The following is an 18,814-nucleotide window of genomic DNA, read 5'->3' as shown; positions in this document are numbered from 1 at the left end:
AATCCCAAGCAGGCTCTGTGCCGACAGCTCAGAGACCGACAAGGGTTTGAACCCATGAACCGGGAGATCATGACCTGAGCTAAAATCAAGAGTCCAATGCTTAACTGACTGAGCCACCCAGGTACCTCTACAATTGTTTTTTTTTTTTTTTTATCATAGGATCATTTCATCTCATCAAAGTCAATTAAATTTTTGAAAGAGTAGTATAGTACATAGAATCCTGGACAAAGCATCCTAACCTGCTTCGGCTGCTATAGCAAAATACCACAGACTGGGTGGCCTACACCTAAGAGAAATAGAATCCTCACAGTTCTGGAAGTTGGAAGTTTGAGATCAGGGTGTCAGGCTGGACGGGTGAGGGCCGTCTTTAGGGTTGCAGACTTCCTACATCTTCACATGATGGAAGGACTAGGGATCTCTCTGGAGCCCCTTTCATAAGGGCAGTAATCCCATTCAGAGGGCTGCCCCCTCATGACTGAAGCACCTCCAAAGCCCTACTGACTAGTACCATCACATCAAGCATTAGGATTTCAACATATGTTTTCTTGGGAGGATACAGACATTCAGATCATAGCAAAAAGTATAACGGATTTGGAGCTGGATGGGAAAGGCAAATGTTTACCATTTATTGCTTGTATGTATCAATAATCATTCATTCTCGGTAATCAATTACTTTTCCCCATGTATAAAAACGACTTGTCAAAATTAATTCAGTCACCATTTAACACAAGAAGTAGGTAAGGTGTCAGAACTCATAAAGTTTTCAAATTTAAGAGGCCAACAAATTTAAAAAGGAAAAAAAAATTAATAAGTTCAGTTCTTAAAAATAAAAAAACAAATGTCCATAGGACCTAAAGTGACAATGACACCAGTATAACAGTTGCCTTGCCTCAGAGTTTTCTAAAATCAGGCCACATAACTATACAGGAATCAAGCTCTTTGGCTTATTCTTTCAAGGACTGGGCCTAAAAGTGGCTCTAATATTTAATAAATACTTCTTGAGTGCTTGCTCTGTGCCAAGCACTGTTCCAAGAATTAAGAATAGACAGTATTAGGAAACAAAACAGCATAGGCCCCTATTCTTGTGGAGTTTATACTGACTTGGAAGGGATTATTTATATTAAATGTAAATCCCTCTTATTGTATACAGTAGCTACTTTGTCTCCTTTTCACTATAGATTAAGAAGAACCTTGGCTGCTATCCCATGTTAAAAAGTCTCTTTATTCTAGGCAATATACTCTTCTGGTAACTATATTATGTGTGGCAATATTTCAGTAATTTTCTGATATACTTACAATTTCATGATTTGTAAGAGAAATAAAATAAAAAGACGACCAAAAAACCAAACCAAAACAAAACAAAACTGCAAAACAACTACACAATACATTTTGGTTTTACTTTAACTGAGTTAATATTGTTAAATAATGAACACCAATAAAAATAATAATTTAGTCATAGGATTTGTCATGATAAATGCTTTGAATGCAATCATATGTCCAAAGAAGGGAAAGAAATAAGGGGACATGGAAACATTATATAATTTTATTAGCATGGGATAAACTCAAGTAAATGTTAGAGGTGTTATATAACCAAATGCCTGAAATCTGTAATCCAGGCTATCAGACCCATCCTTCCAGCTTCCCTTGAGGCGACAAGAGAGGAGAGCTGTGTGGGTTCTGTAAACCCTGAATACAGAAACATACAGTTAGGCAAAGCAGTGGGTATGTGGAGGACACTCAGTCTGCCTCTGACAAGGAGGTCCCTAGGCCAATCCAGGTAACCTTAATACAGAAGAACAGGAGAAACAAGAGCCTTGATGTTCAAGACCAGAAAGAAGAACCACCAGGAAAATCATGTCCCCCAAATGCATAGATCTCCAACACACAGTATTGCCTCCCACATTCATGTGGCTCATCATAAAATCAATTTTATCAAGACTCTCTTTACAGGTAAAAATTGTCTACATTTGCTGCTCTGAAGACAGTTTTCATTTTTGTATCAAATTTTCTTTTTTTCAAGTTAGACTTCTGTAATTACTCAATCAATCCTTATATATAGTTTCCAAAGTTGATAATAATAGTTAATAAGTTTAATACCTTACCAAACATACAGTTCCAATATAACACAATGTGTTGATGACTTCTCATAAATTTTCCTCTATTTGAATATTTAGACTGTTTCTCCCATAATTATCATGCATCAGTTTACATTCTAATATTTTCAATAAAACTTTGAAAACAGAACAAAAAGAAAGTAAGTTCACATAAAAACAGGAGGGTAGAAAGTACCTTTAATTTGGATCCATGAGGTACAAGTTGAGATTTATTCTGCTTTGGTGGGATATAAAGCTCCCACTTTCCATAATCCAGTTTCTTGTATGGATATGAAAATGGATTCCAATCATCTAAAAAAAAAAAAATAAAGAAGATCAGTTAGCAACAGCATGGTAAGACTAATATTTAATGGATTTCAAACAAAGCATAATATGCTGCCTACTTGTACAGAATTAAATTGCCTAAAAAATGTTAAGTTTTCTAAGGTGTTAAGCAAAATACTCTACTAACCTTTTAGAAAAAAGCAGGTTATTTTTAATTTATTTTTAAGGAATGTATTTGAAAGTTTCCCTTTTGCATAATAAAATTAAAGATTACAACTTTTTCAATTGTTCTTCCAATTCTATCAATAAATAGAATGTAAAAGAAAATGATGGGATCTTTTCTAAGAAAAACCATCAACAAAGGGAGTTAATATGAAAAAACAGAAATGCATTCTTGGTGATTAGACAAGATACATATTATAGCAGAGTAAAAATGATGAAAAATAGGGGCGCCTGGGTGGCGCAGTCGGTTAAGCGTCCGACTTCAGCCAGGTCACGATCTCGCGGTCCGTGAGTTCCAGCCCCGCGTCAGGCTCTGGGCTGATGGCTCGGAGCCTGGAGCCTGTTTCCGATTCTGTGTCTCCCTCTCTCTCTGCCTCTCCCCTGTTCATGCTCTGTCTCTCTCTGTCCCAAAATAAATTAAAAAAAAAAAAGTTGAAAAAAAAATTTTTAAAAAATGATGAAAAATAATTAAAATCATATTACATATATCAAAATCCACAAGTGTATGACAGAATTAAGTTTAAAAGGTTGTAAAATATGGGGGGCAGAAGAAAGGTAGATAGATTGCTGATCCTGGAAGAAAGTCAAAATGAACAACAACAGACCCATGCACACATGGAAACAAAATCAGTAAGTAAAGGACACACTATTCAGTAAGTGGTACTGGGACAATTGGCTATCCTTATGAAAAAAAAAAAAAAAAAGAAAGAAAAATAGATCTCTACCTAATATTATGCCCAAGAATCACTTGAGCACGGATTGATATTTCAACATGATAGGCAAAACTGCAAAATGCTTACAAGAAAATACAGAAAAATATATTTATAATCTCAGGTTTAAAAACTGTTTTTTTAAACAATATACAAAAAAAAAAAAAATTAAGAACAAGCCTGATAAATTCAACCAGCAAAATTATAAATGTATCTTCACAGACGGATGGATAGACAGAATGACAAGACAAACTGCCAACTGGGAGAATACATTTATAATGAATATACCAAGAAAAAGAGAACATCCAAAGTATAAGAAAAATGTCTATAACTCTCTAAATGTCTATAAAAATGACAAAAACACTCAGCAGAGGACACACAACAGGCCAAGAAACATGTAATAATGCTCAAGCTCACTCATAATTAGGGAAACACAAATTAAAAGAACAGTGAGACGCCATTTACCACCCACCGGATTAGCAAAACTTAAGAGTTTGAAAATAACAGATAGTCAGCAAGGATATAAAATAATGCTGCAACTGAGAGTATAAATTGATAAACAACTTGGCATTATACAGCAAAGTTGAAGATACGTTCACTTAAAAGTCCAGCAATCCTACCCCACCTAGGTAATAGCTTAGAGATATATGCACAAGATAGCATTCACAAATGTTCAGTGAAGAACTGTTTAGAATAGCAAAAAATTGAAGCTATCAAAATGTAAGTCAGACATAGAATGAGTAAATATGTTGTTACAATTAAACAATGAAATGCTATACAACAATATAAACTAAATGGAACAGAGCAAATATATATAGCAAATAAAGCATAAAAATTAATTCTAAAATGGTATGGAAGAATACCATTTAAATGAAGTTCAAAAATACGCAGAAGAGTATTATATAACATTTATAGATACATGTGCGTATAAAAAAAATATCAAAAGGAAAATGAGAATGTTAAACATCAAATTCTACGGGGGATTTCCACTGGGTAAAGGAAAGTGAACACAGGAAGCTTCAATAATATCTGTAACATTCTCTATCTTAAGGTAGGTGGTGTATAAAGAGATGCTTATTATATTATTTCCTATTTGTTTCTATCTAAATTATTTCATAGTTCTAAAAAAAAATAAGCAGCACTGTGATGCCATGCACTGTGGTGCTAGACATTAGATTCTCAATGAAGAAGGTAATAAAAACATCAGGAAGCTTGTTTTATGCCATGATTTCCTTCTCTACAACACCAATGCTTTCACCACAACAGTTCTAAATATCTTCACCTCCAGCCAGTGAATGTTGGTTGGGGATAGAGTGGGTGTAAGAAACAGTGTTTAAATAAAGATCTTTCTAAACATTTCCCTACTTCTCATCCTGAAGACATTCTGAAAATGTCTTAAGGTTGTTTATAATTAAAAAAAACAGCTCAACAGGCTCTGTGTTCTTATAGTTTCCTGTTCTTAAAATCTCAAATCCATCTGACCTACATACAGTGTGACATTCGTTTACCAAAGCAAAGAATTCAGGGCATAATTCGGGGAAAAAAAAAGCTTGAAATATGAATATCTGGGTACTGTAACACTTCACACATTTACTGAATTTCTTTTTAAGCTAATCACTTAAGACAATTAATAAACTTAAGACAAGCAGCAGATCTTTTCCTGGTTAGTTAGATCTGAAAATAAAGGGTACAGTTCATTAGTTCATTCATTCATTCCTTAAATATGAACTGAATGCTTAATATCGGCCCCACTCAATGCCAAACTCAAAATTAGTGTTCAGAATGACAGTCATATCTCAAGAAAAAGTTAAATTAAGTAAGAGTACACCAAAATGAATAATAGAATTTACAATGGAGAGTCACTAAAAACTCAACTACAAATAAGATTTTATAATTTTGAAAGTGAATCTTCAATTATATGGGTAATTTACAAATGCAGATTTATGTAAAAGCTGTTTTTAGTAATGTGAAAATCAATGTGCTTTTGAATATTACTTTTTGAATTTCCGTTGAACTAGTTATTCAACTTGCAGTCACTTAAGTTTTAAGATCTCATTAAACAAGTATTAATATTTGTATAAAGAAAAATACTTTTACTGATTCACATTTTCCTTATATAGTATCTTAGAGATATAAATCTTCTAAAGCACATGCTGATTATTTGTAATTCTACATTGTGAAAAAAAAAACTTGTTCTGTCATCTTCAAGGGTTTCATGTTATTAGCACCCCTCCAACTCATGGAAACTCAGGTGCTTATTTTATTGCAGTTACATTTTTCTTGCCAAACCCACCCTTCAAAGCAAAATTTAGAGCATCTTCACATATGCCCCCAAAGAAAATCCATGCCACCAACCGCCATAAGCAATGTAGAATATATCTAAACATTTCATATGGGAAAGAGACGAAAGTTTACAAAGCATGCATGCGTGAAACAACTTGAGATGTTTTCATCAGACAATTCTCCACACAAATCCCTCTTGCGCCACACCACTGAGTCAGATGAGTCTGTCATTTTCTTGACTCTTTCTCCAATTACTGTTAGCCCTGAATTTTCCTCACTCATCTCCTTCATTAGTGTGGCTTCTTTTCCATTGGAAACATGGACACCAATAATACTTCCCACTTCCATACTATAACACGCATATGAAAGACTGTTACTCCCTAAAATGGGTTTTCCAAAATAGCTAATAAGATGCTTTTCTCCAGAAATAGATCTAAGGCCAAGAAAAAGAATAATAAAAAAAATGGATTTGGACCTGACACTTAGTTAAGAAAGAAGGAACCAACATTAAGGCACATCTAGGAATAACTGAAGGAACCAACTGTGAAAGTACACAAATTAAAAATAAATTAATTACAAATTAAAATAAATAAATAAAAAGTAAATATCAAATGACCAATATAAAAACTTTAAATAAAATTGAATATTTTATTTGTAAATTGAATTTGCTTCACAAAAATACAGAAGGCAAAAATAACAGAGGCTGGAAGACAAATTTTAGGAAAATATTTCCTTTTGTGAAATGAGTCAGGAGACTTTATTCCTAAACATAACTGAAAATAATAGCAACAACAAGAATGATTAATGATTCTAAGCCACACCAGAGATAGTTTTAGAACCAGATTACTCAAACTTTTCTCATTTTAATCTTGCAAGGTTTATATTCGGAGTACACAAGATGGAATCAACTTTATTTAAGCAAATGGTTTGTATCCCTATGTAGGCCTCAGGATAGGACCAAAAATATCCTATTACCACATTGGACAATTATTTGCTGCTCTATCAAGCACAGAACTAACTTTGAGAGTTTTGCAGTTCAGTGATTCAGTGGTTCTCAAACTTTAGCTCATAACCAGAATTACCTGGGCTTATTAAAACAGAGTTTTTGATTCAGTAGATTTGAAGTATGGCCTAATACTTTGTATTTCCAACAAGTTCCCAGGTGATGTTGATGCTACTGGCTTAGGGACTATATTCAAAACAACTGCCTGGTTCAGTAGGTATGTTCAGTTGTGCTCTACTCCTAGCTTTGTGAGTGATTTTCTAGATTAAATTAAGTTTATGGACTATCAAATAATGCTCTAAATCAATAGGTCAAGGAAATTCTGAAATAGGAAATGTCATTAATAATCCTTCAAAATTAGTATTACTCACATGAAATTTAGGATTTAAGATTTGGAAATAAATAGGGTTGTAAAGCCCAGAAAGAAGGCTAGTGAGATAAAGATTATGGAACAGAGCTAACATATTAAGGACCTTAAAAAAAATTTTTTTTTAAGTTTATTCAGTTTTGAGGGAGAGAGAGACAGAGTGTGAGCAGGGGAGGGGCAGAGAGAGCGGGAGACAAAATCCAAAGGAGGCTCCAGGCTCTGAGCTGTCAGCACAGAGCCCGATGTGGGGCTCGAACTCACAAACCGTGAGATTGTGACTTGAGCTGAAGTCAAACGCTCAACCAACTGAGCCATCCAGGCGACCCTAACATATTAAGGAATTTTAATGTATTAATGTCAGGGAACAAAAATTAACAAATTTAAATGTGAAAAGATAACATATATTAAGACCATTACTCAATATACTGTTATTAATGTCTACATATAATGTTTTCTACAATATTCTCATCAAGAGATTGCTTGGTTAAAATGTTTGCCCCACTGTTCACTGACCATGAATAAAAATTTGGAATTTTTTATCTAGAAAAGTAGCATTAAAATTTTAAAATGCTAACATATTAACTCATTTTTCTTTCTATGCCTCATTTCCTTCCATAATGTAGACAGACACTGCTAAGTTCAAGGATTAGAAACACCCAAAACAATTTGTTTAATTGTTCTAATTTTGGTAAAATTTTAAGATCATGTTTCCTGCCTGCATAAATTATTGCATTATAACATTTTCTAGGACACTTAATATTTATCAAGTTATGATAACCTGACACGTTTTTAAAGCAAACAGTTTAATAGGTATTTTATTATTAACTGGCTAAAATTTACCATCATATTTGATAATGCAAAAGATTCTATTTGTCCATAGACTCAAAACAAGCAGACTAAATTTAAATCGAGATATGGAAAAGAAACAATGTGTGATGCATAGTTTAATATGAACTGCAAACACACGTTCGGCACAGGCAGCCAAACATTAACTTAAGGTCACTGCATCAGGCTCACTAACTCTATATTTATCTCAAACCCAACAACCTTTCTTTTTCTGATGTAATAATCCTCACATAAAATTCTTAAATGTCAACCTCCCTCAAATATTCCCAAACTCTTTAACCCACAGTGAAGTATTTCTCTTCATCAGCACTTATGCACCTCATTGCTATAGAGTTCTTGAGTTTCACACAAAATTTCCTTATGCATGGTTGAAATCATTCCAACTTACCCTGTAGAGCCTTACACCTTTGATGCGGATGTCAGTGTGCTGAAGAACATGGTCCACATTTAGGCCAATCCCTGACGCGTAGACTTCACACAGCAGTGACTTAAGATCCCTGGTGAATGCAGCAGGTAAAGCTAATACAAAGCCACTACTGACCTGTATGGCAGATTTCAGTCACTTCCCATCTGAGTGCATAACAGTTATACACTTACGTCATTACAGTTGTTCGATATTTGGAATATGACCTCCTTAAAGCAACTAAACACTCTTCATCATCATACAATGTTATTTAATTATTTCAAGCTTCGTATCATGCAAAGTTTATGTAGATTTATGCAAAGTTAGTTTGTCAAATGGAAGTTCTAGGGACTTCTCTCATGCCAAGAAAGCATCTACTCTGTTCCCAAGAAGTCATAATGTTGAGAACTGAAACTTCCCATGGCATTGCCTTTACCTAGGATTATGAGAGGAATACATAGCCTCTGTAGGTGGAAGACAGTAGTCCTTTCTGACATACACCCCTGCCAGATCTCCTTTGAGATCTCCTCTCCTTTGTTTTTTTCTCCTCCAGGAGATGTCCTTTGTTTTTTTCTCCTCCAGGTAATTCTTCCCTTAGTTGGGTAGCTGGGAATCATCATTCTTCAAATTCTGCTTGCAGCTGGTACCCTGGGAATAATCTTATTAAGACCTCCAGCATTTATTTCTTAGGAGAAATGCTCTTAACACATATTAGTTTAGGTTACCTGTGCTTTTCAAAAACAAAATCTAGAGTAAGTCAGAATGCCTCTAACTTCAGAACCAATTGAATATTAATACCTTATTATAAGGAACAATGTTCAGTCCTGTGGAGCTTTCTGGAAATTAGAGAACAAATCAAATAATCTAGAGCTTCACTCACTGAACTGTTTTTAAAGGTATGCACAGAAGAAAAGGGCTCCATAATCAAAACATGCATGACAAAAGTGACTTCATTAGAATTAATGTTTCTTTAATTCTAATTACAGGAAAGGTATATTATGACACATTTTGTGAAAGAAAGAGGATGATAAAACTGAATATGTGTAGTTTCTTGTGATTTTCAAAAGTATGAAAATATAATCTCAAAAAATGAATAGAAGCGATTATGTATATAGGAAGGAATAATACTGATGAGTAATTTACAGTATTATATTTTTGACTACAAAATGAGGTAAGCAACTCAAATAATTAAAAAACTTATTGTCAAAAAGGGGGATAATAAGAAAAAAATCCCTTAAAGTAGAAACTGAAATAAATGAACCTATGTACTGGTATTTGGAGGTGGGGCCTTGGGAAGGTAACTAGGCCATGAGGGTAGAGCCCTCATCAATGGGTTTAGTGCCTTTATAAAAGAGGCACTAAACACCACATCTGTTAATGTCTTGATCTTGGACTACCCAGCGTCCAGAACTATGAGAAATAAATTTCTGTTGTTTACAAGCCACTCAGTCTATTCTGTTGCAGCAGCCCAAGAGACTAAGACAAAGCTTATCTTTACTTTTCTATATACCAAGAAATTTCCATAGTAAAAATTTAAAAACTAATCGTGTAAAGTTTCTGTGCACAAATACTTGCCTAAATCTCTTTCCTTGTTGTCAATTATGAAAAGTGATCTTATCAAACAATGGGGTGTAAGTGTTTTATTTATTTATGGTTCTAAATTAGATTAATAAAAACTACTTTCTAGATAGACATTTCCAGTTCATATTTCCACCAGCAGCATATGAGTATGCTTAACTACTCCTATCCTCATCAACACTAGGGATTATAATTTTAACAAGGCATGCCAGCCTCACTCAGGCAGGGATTACTAAGAGAATGAGGCCCTAATGCCCAAAGGATCCACTGTATACAACAAACTAATTTCTCTTCAATACATCTGGAATAGTACTCATGACCATACTCAGGAGAATTTAGAAAATAGGCATTTGAATCATTTTCTGTGTTCTGTGGATCAGATGAGGAACAGGCATGAGAAAAGTTGCCTCTCACAATTGTCCTAGCTACAACAGATAGCTTTTGATACAGTGTTTTCATTTCTTTTAAAAACAGGCTGCAATTAAAACTTTTGATTATTCTTTTCTCTTATTGTTATTTGGGAGGAACTGAGTGGTGTGTGTTATATTTTCTTTCAAGCTTTTTCATTTATTTCTAGTTTTATTGAAATGAAATAATGCGGTGTACTTTATGGCCTAATACAGTGGTAATCACTCCAGTGATTTATTTACCAATCTATTTATTTTTAGTAATATAAACCATTCAGTTATCTCAAAATAGATTTTATGGAAAACTCCATGAAAACTACATAAAACATGTGAAAGCAAAGTTGCTCTGCTTGAAGTTCCCCTGCCTAGCTGGGCTGGGTCCCCTCCTCACCAATTACTGCTTCGCTTAGAGCCCACCACTCAAGTTCTAAAAACACTCAGTTCTAAAAAGTGTTCTGATATATGTTCTACCTTTGTTGATATTCCATATCCTTGAAAATATGTAATTTGTTTTAAAGTTTCAATTTATTTTTAGTTTACTTGATTCAGTACAAGTTAAGAGTACACTGAATTCTATCATGGCAATTGGGTTTGAAAACCTATTCAATTTCTAGCAACTCTTGCCATCTATACTTGACCAAGAATAATTGTTACTTGGGACCTAAGGGTAATGGCATTTATCTTTGCTGTGACTCCTATTATTGATTTCTATGCCATTTTACCGGGGTTTGGTTTTGGTCTGGACTTGACTATCCTTTTATTTTATAATCTTTAAGTGATAGTAAAGCAGGGAGACATTAATAGTTAAATAGTTAAAGCCATGAAGTGGTACAATATTTGCTTAAGAAAGAGCATAGAAAAGACAAAATATCACCTGGGTGCTCATTGGGATGAGCACTGGGTGCCAATATATGGAAGCCAATTTGACAATAAATTTCATATTAAAAAAGAAAAGAAAAAAAAAGACAAAATAGGAAAGGGAAATAATGGAAGAAAAATACTAATGCAATATGATCAATCATCAGAGGCAGCAACAGCATTCCATGGGCCAAGAATGGCCCTCAATTATGTTTTAATTGACCAGTACATTGAACTGTATCCCTCCATGTCAACAAATATCGGAAGCTGAGTAGGGAGGCTCTCAGAGAACACACACTCCAGCTCACTTTTATATGCTTATCACTATGGGTCACAACTTAATCCATTTCTGACTTCCCTGGCTTCAGCACAGATTTGAATTTAGGAATCTCCTCTACACCTTAAAATTTAATCTTTTATCTTAAGATATTCTACCTAAACTGGACTCTGGGGGGCGGGGGAGTGCATGTCAGAGGTCTACAGTAATCAGACAAGCAATTCTAAAGTTTTCCTCTGAACCCTATAACCACCTATGAAAATACACCAGTGAATGTAAAATAATATTTACTAATATAGCTAGCAATGTTACAACCCAGGTGTCTGTGATCAACTGATTTTTGACAAAGGAGACTAAGATCATTCAAAGAAAAAAGAATAGTCTTTTCAATGGATAGTACTAGGACAACTGCATCTCTACACACAATAGAATATATTTGGACCCCTACTCCAAAACATGCACAAAACTAATTCAAAATGAATCAAAGACTTAAATATAAGAGTGAAAACTATAAAGTTCATAGAAGAAAACACATGAATAAATCTTTGTGACCCAGTTCTTAAACATGGCACCACAAGTATGAGTAACAAAAGAAAAAAATGGTAAATTGTATTTCTCCAAAATTAAAAATTTTATGTGTCAAAGGACACTATCAGGAAAGTGAAAAGACAACTCACAGAATGGGAGAAAATATTTGCAAATCATATATCTAACAAGGGACTTAAGTCTAAACTATGCAAAGAATATTTAGAACTTAATAATAAAAAGACAACCAAACTTCTTAAATGAGCAAAGGATATAAATAGATCTTTTTACAAGGAAGGCATAGAAATGGCCAATAAGCACATATAATGATGTTCAATCTCCTTAGTCATTAGGAAAATGAAAATCAAAACCACAATAAGATATCACTTCATTCACAGTGGGGTGACGACAGTCAAAACCAAGGATAATATTTATTGGTGAGGGTGTGGGAAAATTGCAAACCCCATTCACTGCTGGTGGAAATGTAAAAGAGTTTGAAAGTTCCTCAAAAAGCTAAAGACACAAACATATAGTTACTATTTGACTCAAAAATTCCACTCATAGTTATATACCCAAGAGAAATAAAAGCATACATCCATACAAAAACTTGTATATGAATGTTCATAGCAGCATTACCCATGATAGTTAAAGGTAAACACACACATATCCATTAACTAATAAATGGATAAAGAAAATTTTGCATATCCATTCAATAGAATGTTACTCGGCCATAAAAAGGAATGAAGTACTTATACATGTGACAACATGGAACCTTGAAAACATTATGCCAAGTGTAAGAAGCCAGTCACAAAAGACCACATATAATTTCCCTTGTGTGAAATATCCAGGGTAGGCAAATTTATATAAAGTATTGGTTGCCTGGGGCTAGGGAAGGGATGGGAAGATTGTGAGATGATACCTGTAGGGTATAGAGCTTTTCGGGTGATGAAAATTTTCTAAAATTGACTGTGGCTATGTTTGCACAACACTATTTTCAATACACTAAAAACCATGGAATTGTATGCTTTAAATAGTTAAGTTGTATAGTATGTGAATTCTATCTCAATAAAGCTGTTAAAAAATAAGAAAATATTTTAAAGGTCAGGTAGCCTTTATCTTCTCATTTCTACTGAGCTTTTGCCCTACACTAAAATCAGATTGTATCAGAGATATCGTAAAGGGAAAGACCATGCAGGGAGACATATATAAAAATTTAATGCTGAGAAGATAGCTTGGTCAATAAGTAGAATAAAGAGTCAAGCTGGACAGTTGAAGCCTTCTCTGAAGAGAAAATGATTAAATATTTCAAGGCTTTGCAAAGATAAACAACTTGACCATATTAGAAGATGGGGAGGGGGAAATAAGTATATCTTCTCCTGGAGCCCAGACTAGCAGTAGATTTATTGGTGATTACCAACGTAAACATACAAACTGCTGCTGATGTTAGAACTTATGCTGGACTCTAGAAGAGTCCTATAAGGAAAAGAAATCTATAAAACTATCATAAAACCCACTCTCTTAAAAAAAAAAAATGGTTTGAGCAGAGGCTGTCACAAATGATACAGGGATGGAGAGTTTTATTGTGATAGAAGAAGTAATAAAAGTCATTACATTAACAAAAAATAGGATGACTTGGTGACACTGAGGGCAGCAACAGTAGTTATGGGTTGTCCTCAGAGCCTGACATTCAATATATAATTCAATTACCTCAACAGTCCTATAAAGTAGTACAGATTTCATCTGATGGATGAGGAAACAAGCTAAAAAAGAGGGAGAACAATAAAGCCAAAGTCCCACAGCTATTAAATGACAGAGCTAGGATTTGAATCCATGTTAGTTTGACTACTGCTTCTGTGTGTACTCTTACTCTGTAGGACATTCATAAACCATCTGGACCCCGTCCAGCTTGTCTCTCCATTAGAAATCTGCATAACACACATTGCGCTCTTAACTAGATTTTATGTTTGTACTATGCATTAAAGCTATTCTTTTGGAATCTTATGCTTTAAGAAATAACTTCTGCATGTGGATTTTTTAATTAATAGAAAGCTCAACAGTATATGTTTTCAAACCTTGAAACTGTTAGGCAGGTCTGTGGCAGTTATCAGAGAAAGAGATGCATCAGTCTGTCAAACACAGGGCACTCTGGACCACAATGCCCAAACAAGTCACCATTCCCAGTCAAGCAACTGATAGAGCACATGATTCAGGCTGCTCTTTAGACTAATTCAATGCTAACTGTCAACAATAATCCTAGCATTACCCTCTGTGTATAGCCATATGGAAGACAACTGTAGAATTAAAAGAGAGTGACAACAAGAGAGAGAGAGAGAGAGAGATTTCCCCCTGGGGCCTACAAGGTGTGCAGGAGCAGAGAAATCAGACAGTTGGATGCAGATTTACAGGGCAAGTGTGGTAGAAGGCCAGTATTCAAAGAAAAAGAAACTTTCAGGAAGATAGTGATTGGAGAGCCTAGATCAAGGGGTCCAAAACAGACATCAAACAGATCTAATCACGTCAGAAAGCATCATGGATCTAGACGTCTCATTCAGCCTGGAGTAACTTTCATCATGGAGTCAGGAACAGGGAAATGTTGCTATAGCAATCTTGGCACCTTTTTTTTTTTCTTTTGCCCTTTTACACAATGAATTTTGATAATGCTTTGCAACAATTCCCCCGTCCCTCATCAGCAGCCTCATCCCCCACCAAAAAACATCTTGATTGCTACCCCATCATTTTCCCTAAGTATATCTAGACCCCTAAAAACCACAGCCACCCTAGAAAATCCATAAATACATGTGTGACAAATAAATGTTACTGTTGTTACATATAGAATTTGGGATAGTGTGTTACACAGCATTACTATGGCCACAGCTGACTTGTGCACCTAGGAAGAGTGAGCATTACCCCTCTGAACATCCCACAAGTAGCCTAAACGTGTATCTGTTACAGCACTTATTACATGTGTCTATCATTTATTTTTATTTTGCAAGTGAACATAGAGAATTCCTTTAATAAGACTTCATTATATACTAAGATTATAAAAAATTATCTCTATTTACCAAGAAATAGAAACGATTCAGAAGCACAAACATCTAAGTAACTCCTTTTTATTAATCTTTTCAAATAATAGGTATCACTAACTAAATTATGAAGAATTAAAAGCAAAATTGTATTAATTAAAAGAAACATGAATGTGTTTACTCGTATTTGAAGAATAGATCTTGATTTTCTCCTTTATGTTCTGAACTCTAAAAATATGTGTAACTTATATAATAAACATATTTCAGAAGATCACATTTTTATGAATGATAATATTTAATTATGTATTAATTATAGATAATATACACGTAAAGAGAAAAGTTACAAAACTGTAAGGTTTTAAAAAGTATATATGTGTATATTATATAAATATATGTAAAGATATAATTAATCTGAAATATACAATTAAATATCACCATTCAAGGGGTACCTGGCTGACTCACTCAGTACAGCTTGCTCTGGATTTCAGAGTTGTGAGTTCAAGCCCCATGTTGGGTGTAGAGCTTACTTCAAAAAAAGTATCACTGCTTAAAGCTGATTTTCTAAAATGTTCAATAGGCTGTTAATCTGAAGATTCACAAAATGCCTAATTATCCCTATCTACACACAAATAGCATCTAAAATAGACCTCTATGTGTGATATCTACATTTATAACACACATAACACATAATTCATTAGGCTACGCTCCTTCTTTTCTGAAATCCCAAATCCAAGAAAATTGAATCACTTTTAAATGAACCAATGTGTTTATTAGATCTGTGGGGTGTAAGAAAACTTCAATTGCTGCTCTGTGTCATGCTGATATAGGCATAAACTCTCAGGTTAAACTTCCCTCTTTGTAGTACAAGTTTCAATTTGGATTTTAAAAAGCTTGAGGCCATCAATTTTCACATCTTTCCCCACTCCCATTTCAGAAATCAGAGAGCCAATTTCAGGAAAATACTGGCAAGTTATATGGAGGTTTAACATGTTCAAGAATAAATCTGACTTCCATTAAGGCAATTCCATTAAAATAAAGCACATTGAAACCACTTACTATTACCAGGTTTTCTGGCTTCTAATTTAATAGTCATTTATCTAAAGTCAAACAAAGTGAATAATCATGTTTTTTTTAACTACTGTACTGATCAGCTTCAGAAACTCTAAAATTTGAAACAAAATCATTAAAATGTTTCTGTCACTTTTAACTACCTCCAGCTCTGCCTTCTTATCCCATTACACTCTTCCCCCATCACTAGAGGGCAAGGCCACTGTACCACTTTTTTATTTTTTTTTAACAGACTAAGCTCCCTCTATCCTCTCTTGATCACTGGCCATTTGTCCATATACAAACCCTTTGAATCAGATAGAGAACTATTTGCTTTCTCTGTGCCTGCCCCTGGTCTCTCCTCATTTATGGAAACTGCTGTCCTACCTTGTACTATGTGGACCCAGTTCTCTGATATCAGGTGGACACTCAGTATCAATGAAGGTCATATGTACATCCCTTCATCCTATCTCTATGTACATGTTTTCTCTCTAAATTCCTCCTATTAAATAGGTTCCCAAAGAAATGAATGAACTAGATTTCATTATCAATCAAGTAAAACAATAAAAGCTAGATACAGAAATAGCAATAAAAAAGTAATAAGGTAGATATCTCTCCAGCTCTAGTAGTGGATCAGGCACATAGGAGAAACTCAATATGTGCATTAAACAAATAGTTACCAAAACTAATCATTGTTTTATAGTTACATTTAACATGCATTTTTAAAACTACAATAGTGATACTGTTCATCTTAAAGTATGTACTAAATGTTGGCTAATAATTCATTTCTTTAGCCATTATTATTTATCCTAACCGAATGAATATCCTCAAATATTCCACAAGAGTAGCATGATCATAATTTTAAATGATACAATTTTTTTTAATCATCTCTGATTAAATCTATGAGATTCATCTATAAGAGTCATCTATGATTCTCTTTATTGTCCTGTTTTCCTGTATTAGATGTTATAATAGTTGTTTGGGTGATTAAGCCCAACTTAAATAACTGAATTGATACTTACCAAAGACCCCCTCTTTCCCTAAGATAGTACACTCAAAAGTCAGGTGGTTCTTCTTCAATACCTACTACTACTACTACACACACACACACACACACACACACACACACACACACACACACTTCAGTACATTAATATATACTTCATACACATATATTTATACATTATTTATTTTTATTTATGGAAACAAAAAGCTGTGTGTGGTGTATATGCTTGTGTGTGTCTTAAAATAAATGACATAATATTGAATGTTATGTCCTGTAACTTGATTTCCACCTTTCCCTCATTCACCATATTCAATCCGGTCATATCATCCAGCAAACTTTTTTTTTTTAATTTTTAATTAATGTTTATTGATTTTTGAGAGGAGAGAGAGAGAAAGAAAGTGGGGGAGGGGCAGAGAGAGAAGGAGAGAATCCCAAGCAGGGTTCACGCTGTCAGCACAGAGCCTGACATGGGGCTCAGTCTTACAAACCATGAGATCCAGACCTGAGCCAACATCAAGAGTCGGGCACTTACCCAACTGAGTCACCCAGGCACCTGGGCCAACAAACACAATTTCTTAAAGCTTTCTTCAAAACTAATTTCAAAATCACCTTGAAAGGTGAAATTCATACAATTAGAAACAATCCAGTGAAACTGTATGTGAAAGATATAGTCTAAGAAGCTGAGATTTGAAAAGTGGCAGCCAAAAATTAAAAATGAAAGTGATCTTAACGATATGAAGTTTGACTCTTCAAATACTTTGAAAAGAAATTAATATGAGTTCTCTTTCAAGTCAGGCAACTTCGAATTTTCTTGTTTCACAACTCAAAGGTAAAGAACGTAAACTGTTTAATTACTTATACTATCTACTGTCATATATATACACATATATATATGGAATTTCGATTCCATATATGTCACACACCCACACACTCATACACTCAACACTGATGTCTTAAAGTTTGTATGTAAAATTATCCCAAAGGTATAAATCAGCTTCTGGAGATATAAATTTCAGAAGTACACCACAGTAGTTATATGTAATTCAAAGGTATGAAATTGGGAGCCTTAATAGAATGATATGGGTAGAATACTGGTAGATAAACCTTTCAAATACTATTTACTACATATGTGACTTTGGGCAGATTATATAACTTCTTGAGTTTGAATTTCCAGGTCTGTAAATTATAGGAAGAACTCTCTGTTAAGCAACATTTCCTACACTACAAAGAAAAGCTGCAAATGGAATTCACTTCCCATGAGGTCATGGTGCTCAGCCCTTCTCTAGTTCAGTGGCTACATCACAGGAACAAAACAGCTTGAATGCAATCCCATCTCTAGCATAGGTTAGCTTAGTGAGAGTGCCATAGTCTAAGTCTCAGTGTACTCATCTGGATTGGGAGGACAGTAATCGTATCTACCTCAATGGGCTATGGGGAAAATTTGTGAAAGTCTTTATTGAGCACTTATTGCACAGTTAAGTGTCCACTACATTTTAGATATTATGAAGATAATACAATAATACTGTATATATCCATCTTTTCCTTGAAAACCCTCTTCTCTTTTTGTGTTATGATAGGACACTCTTCTCTTTCTGTGTTATGGTTGGACACTCTTCTCATTTTCCTACTGAAATTTCGTCTCTCATGTCTTCATCATCCTTTTACCCCTAACTGTGAGCTTTCCAGGGTTCTAACTTCAACTCGCTATTAATATTGTTCCAAAGACTTCTAAGCAAAATACTGAAATATTTGGTGAAGGGATGAATCCAAATTCCATAGGAAAGGAATTATCCTGGAGAAACTTAAGAGTAGATTTTACTAGGTACAGTCTACTTATTCCATAGAAAAGAAATGTTATGCTTTCAATTACCACCAATACCA

At 34.3% G+C, this 18,814-nt stretch overlaps 1 protein-coding gene across 2 annotated transcripts in view; it reads right to left on the bottom strand.

Annotated features, from left to right (window-relative positions):
- GBE1 (1,4-alpha-glucan branching enzyme 1) overlaps positions 1-18,814 on the bottom strand; it is a 290,326-nt gene that overhangs the window by 201,005 nt on the left and 70,507 nt on the right. For both annotated transcript variants that reach the window (XM_086675703.1, XM_025913442.2), the window contains exon 3: positions 2,290-2,405. In XM_086675703.1, coding sequence (XP_086531829.1) covers positions 2,290-2,405 — 116 coding nt within the window. The remainder of the gene's footprint in view (positions 1-2,289; positions 2,406-18,814) is intronic.

This window comes from Puma concolor, chromosome C2 (assembly GCF_028749965.1).
Source record: "Puma concolor isolate L17-30 chromosome C2, mPumCon1.1.hap2, whole genome shotgun sequence".
Lineage (NCBI taxonomy): Eukaryota > Metazoa > Chordata > Mammalia > Carnivora > Felidae > Puma > Puma concolor.
The sequence above is the reverse complement of the archived record's forward strand: the minus strand, read 5'-3'. Positions and strand labels throughout refer to the sequence as shown.